Consider the following 5,284-nt stretch of genomic DNA (forward strand, 5'->3'; position numbering starts at 1 on the left):
ACAATTGCATGGTGGTTGGTTAAAGTGAAGTTATTGTACTTTGGACCTAGAGCATGTGCTACCAAAACTACTGTATTTGGCAACTGAGAAAAAAAGAAATAGTAGGATGATGGATTCTACAGACAAAACAGAAACAATCTTGCTTTGTTACGTACCTCTCAAAGCAGAAAGAATAGAAAAGAATGTTTTGCCTAGCGTGGCTCCTCTGTCTTTGGTGGCAATACACCTGTATAAGTTTAATTTGCAGGGACCCCCATGATTGGAAAAGTTGAATTACTTACAACAAGCCAAATGGAAGGTTATCAGAAGCAGAGATATGAGAGACATGGTAGGAGAATATAGAGAGGAATAGGAAATATATGGCCTTATCCTAGCATATTTTTAAAGCACTGTCTCCTGAAAAAAATATAAGCACTCACATTATGGAAATAAAATCAAACTAAAGGTTGAAAGAAGAAAATAAATATAATAAATACTCACCACTACAGTCCATTGGCTTCTCTAAAGGTACAACATATACCTATATATACATATATATATATATACACATACATATATGCATATATATACATATATACACATATATATCTCCAAAATATGTCTTATACAGATAAATGTTTCCCAATTAAAGATGGAAGCAAAGCTATATTTATAACATTATTTTGAAAAGCCTTCATAAGAATATGATTTTCACATTATTTAAGGTTAGTATATTAAATGTTTTCAACATGTAATTAGATGACATCCTTTTTATAGATATAAATCAAGTAAGCATTATTTTTCAAAATGATTTACAGGTTAAACAATATTCTTCTAAGATGCCGTGGATACCAAACACTACAAATCTCATAAAGAATGATTTTTAATACACATATCAAAAAAGTTATTTAAGTCTGATTTCCTTTTTACAGTCTTTAATTTTCTGATTTCCAGTTTACAAGTGTTTAAAATGGACAAGTATGATTTTTCCTCTCAGTAATAATGTTGATTCAAGATATTTTGATTCAATATATGGCAATAAGTCTCCACACGTTAACCATTAGTATCTTGGTTTTTTTAGTGGGATGTAACACTAACAACCACTACCTACAAAATACATCATTATTTTGGTGGTTTTACAAATCTCTTCTCCACTTGTCAATTCAAAAAAAAAAAAACACATTCCAAGAATTAGGGAATACGGAAAACTTAATGAAATTGACTTCCAGATTTATAATCTTTCTATTTTATCCTAGAAGAGAACATTAAAAATATGTCATTGCTATAAAAGATCATCTTGTTAACGTTACGAAAGATTGGTGGGAGCAAGAACTGTGTCACTGATACATGGAGCTTTGGAGTTATCTCTACAAATTAGGAAAATGTTCAAAGGTAAGAAAGGAAATATAGCCATCCCTAAACCATGTTGATGATGAGCAGCTTAGTCTAAACTAAATATTTTTCCACTCATAATAATCATCCTCCCCTCAAATGCCTTTTAAAAACATACATTACACAGTACAGTAGCAGAAATCAAGGACAGCACAGACTATTTTCAAGAACAGAAAAGTCTCCAGCGAAGAAAGGTATCTTATAGCAAAGAGCAGACTTCTTTAGAGACATTAGTCAATGAACTTGCAATTCATTATGAAGATTTTTCTTTCCTCATATGGGGAGAGTCTACTCTATTTGAAGTTGCCACACCGTTTTCTGTTCCTTTTCTAGAAAACCTGCCCTTAGTCCGCTTCTTCTTCACACTTGGGGCCTGAAGAGGAGCATCTTCTTCCATCCACCTCTGAAGCTGAACATTAAATAAATTCCATGTTATGTATGCTTGGATAGTGCAACTGGATGACAGAACAGCAATTTTCGCTGCCAACACGTTCACATCTTCGGTAGTGCCGTCCGAATTCCCATTCTGCCCTCCAGCCAGGTGAAAACCAACAGTGATCACAGAAACAATTAAAGTCACGAGTCGACCCGAAATAAACACAATGGCCCACAGAGAAAACTCTTTCTGGTACTTTTCATCGCTAAAATAAAACAGGTCGCAAAAGTGGGAAAGGAATTCCACAAAATAATGCATCATCAAAAGAAGAAGTCCCAGGTGATTCAAGTACAAGAGGTAAGCTCCCGCAATGTGAAAGAGGTGAAGGCCAACGTAGACAACTTGCTGGGAGAGATCTTGAGGTTTGATTCTCTGGAAGTAGAGTTCAGGAAAGGCGTGAAACCAGTAAGCCAACTGTGAGATATAGAAAAACTTCATCTGAAATGTCATCATGTTATTGGGATGAGCCCTCCATAAGACAGCCAGGTCTGACAGGCAGTTTTCAGAGTGTAGAATGAATGTGCCCCAAATACAAGAGACAAGGAAGAATACACTAAACTGACCAGATTCGTTAAATTTGGTTTGTTTCGGTTTGGGGAACTGCATTCGCCTGTTAATTCTATCCAAGACATACTCTTGAATAGTGGCGTGAATGATGATTGCCACCAGCATGTAGAAGAACACTGTGGCCAAATCTTTGGCACCATAATGATAAAGGAACTTAGGTGCTGTGGCTCTTTCTTCTGCTTCTTCGGCAGGGAAGGTAACACCGTGCTGGAGAGTAATAAACACGATCGACACTTCTGCTGTTCCCTCGAACATGAGCCCCAGCACGAAGAACATCCCCACACAGGCGACAAGGTCCGCATGATTCTGCAGGATGAATTCCTGGCTCAGGAGTGGGGGGTTCTTGGTGCCCTTCTTACGAAACGTCATGGTGGCGCTTCCCAGATACTCACCGACGAGCGGCAGCTGCCTCCCCGTGGCTGCTCCTCAAGGCGCCGCCGCCGCCGCCGCGGCTCCGGGGACTTCACTCCCCATCCCGGAGCCGGTCCCGGGTCGCTACGGCCACCCAGGAAAAAAAAAAAAAAAAAAAAAAAATCAAAGCAGCTGGCCGAGCAGGACTGAGCATGCGCGCCAGGGCCGGCGGAGGCAGGGAAGGAAATCGAGCGCCGCGCCCCTACCCGGCGCCAGGCCCGGGGTTGCGAGCGGTGATCTTCCACGTTGATCGGCGCCTCTTTAAATCCGCTGCCAGCGTCGAGATGCTTCTAAATGATTTGTCGATAGCATCTTCATTACAGACCGTGACAAAGCAGGACTTGTTCTTCTGCAGCATGATAATGATAAAAACCAGCATAATAATAATGATAGAAGCAAACTCTCCTAGTGCTTAATATTTAGCAAGTGCCTTTACTTTTATAAATGGAAACTTTCTAGAAAACTCAGTGAAGAAAATAATAGTGTTTTAACCGTTTTTAAAGATTATTTTTATTTCTTCCAAAGGAGAAACTGAGGCACAGAGGTTAAGTGGTATGCCCAAGATCACACAGCTGGGAGGCATTAGAGCTACGATTTGAATCCAGTGCCTGTGCTCTCGACAATTGTATTCTAGTACCTCTTATTGTAAATCAGTCACACCTGGAAATATTTTGCTAGCGCAGCAACAGAGCGTACTCAAAAACAGTTCCCCGATTGGCAATAATAATTGTGGCAAAAATATTGTCTAGTCAGTAGTCAGATTTATTGCATTTTAAAAGATGGGGAGTTGGTTGGAAGGGGAAAACTATCAGTTCACTGAAAGGTCTTTTGGCTGTAAAGCCCACAACTGAATTTCCTCTCTCTAACAGATAAGAAACTCATGTTTCATTATTATGGTTTTTGCATATAATTTTGCTAAAATTCACATATCAAAAAACAGCTTCTTTTGTAAATGTTAATATCTTCATCAGTTCCAAGTTCATATCAGCCTTCAAATTTGTCTTTGCAGGCAGAGCAGTTTTCTTGTTTCTTCTGTGTTGCATGAGATCGTTGTCATTACTGATACAGTTAAGGTTTGAAGCTTGGAATACACATTTCAGAAGAATAAGTGCTTCCTGATTTAAAGAATAAAACCCACTTTAAATTTAGAATGCCTAATTGCCTTTTATCATTGTTTCTCTGTGTGCTGTGCACTGACAAAAGATGCAGTCCAACCTGTGTAATGAGTTAAGATATTGAACAAAGTACTCTGATTAATAGACAGTGTGCCTGCATTTCCTGGAAGAGCCAAACAATTGTACATATACAGAATTAGTTTGGAAAGTGCTCTCGGGTTAAGGAGTGTGCCTACATATTTTTCTACAGTAAGAATTCTCTATTTCTTGACGGATTCCTTATTGGATAGTCTACTTTTTTTTAACAGATCAGCTGCACAGTATTTGGTTTTCCAAGCTGTTACTCAGTTCTTGGCTCTGACAACTCAATTTTGAGTGCTTTTTGAGGTTAACTGAATCAGTGAGGAATTATAAATAGAGGTGTCAAAATGAGGGCATCAAGAAATGAGAAAAAAAAAAAAAATCAAGCTTGAAGGCAGTTGCCAGGGAGGAAATAGTCAAGGAGAAGAGCAGTGGGAATTGTTGAGTTTATTCAAGAAAGTGCAAATTTATATAGTTTTTTCAAAATAATCATAATTTCAAATATAGAATTCAGTTTTCTTATAGGCATAGACAATATGACTGTAATCATTTTGTGACATACTAACTAAATATAAAAATAGTTGTGCAATTCCTGAGCTGAGATTTCTGTTTATATTTCTGTTTGACAGTTTTGACAGGCCTTCCAACTCTACCTATGCAAATACGATAGATTTTCCCTCAAAAAAGGAACATATCAAAGTGAACAGAACAAATATTTATGCATAGTCGTGAAATGGTATTTTCTTACCAAAAGGAAAAAAGGCCATTTTCAGCTAGCTTAAAATTATCTCTTAAAGGAAAAAGAACATTCCCCCCCCCACACACACTTATTTTTTGAGTAGAGAAACTTCTTCAGCTATCAAATTATATTCTGTAGTCTAAATTATTAATTTAAATTTTATATTAAATACAGTGTATTTGAATTTTAGTTTCATATTTATTATTAACATCATCATAAAAATATAAAAATGTCAAATTTCTAAAATTATTGGAACCTGTAAGAGTACTGTAGTAATATTATATAAAATGCCATTTGCTTTCAGTAGTTTTATTGGCACTATTTGACAAAGAATAAAAAGTATATAACAATATCTTAAAATTTTGGATACCACTATGATTATTATATCATTTAATGTATGGGCGTGTATTCCTATTTTATGCCCTATGCCTGTGGTATTAAATTCAAATGGAGATTTCTGCTTTTGTCATTAAGAGTAACTATAATTGAACTTCCACTCCTATTGTAAATAACTGAAAAACTAGACAAATTATATGAAATAACTTTTTTTTCAGATATTGGAGA

General features: G+C 36.7%; 1 protein-coding gene across 1 annotated transcript; it reads right to left on the reverse strand.

The window, feature by feature from the left end:
* Positions 1-1,480: 1,480 nt before the first annotated feature.
* Positions 1,481-2,743, reverse strand: TRAM1L1 (translocation associated membrane protein 1 like 1). Its single transcript, XM_029235942.1, has one exon. The coding sequence runs from the start codon at positions 2,741-2,743 to the stop codon at positions 1,625-1,627; it is 1,119 nt and encodes a 372-aa protein (XP_029091775.1). The 3' UTR covers positions 1,481-1,624.
* Positions 2,744-5,284: the final 2,541 nt, after the last annotated feature.

The sequence above is a fragment of the Monodon monoceros genome, unplaced genomic scaffold (assembly GCF_005190385.1).
Source record: "Monodon monoceros isolate NGI ecotype Baffin Bay Population unplaced genomic scaffold, NGI_Narwhal_1 Super_Scaffold_20, whole genome shotgun sequence".
NCBI lineage: Eukaryota > Metazoa > Chordata > Mammalia > Artiodactyla > Monodontidae > Monodon > Monodon monoceros.

What these genes read in the sequence shown, in the direction of transcription:
- TRAM1L1 (XM_029235942.1), bottom strand. Translation starts at nt 2,743, where the DNA reads ATGACGTTTCGTAAGAAGGGCACCAAGAACCCCCCACTCCTGAGCCAG.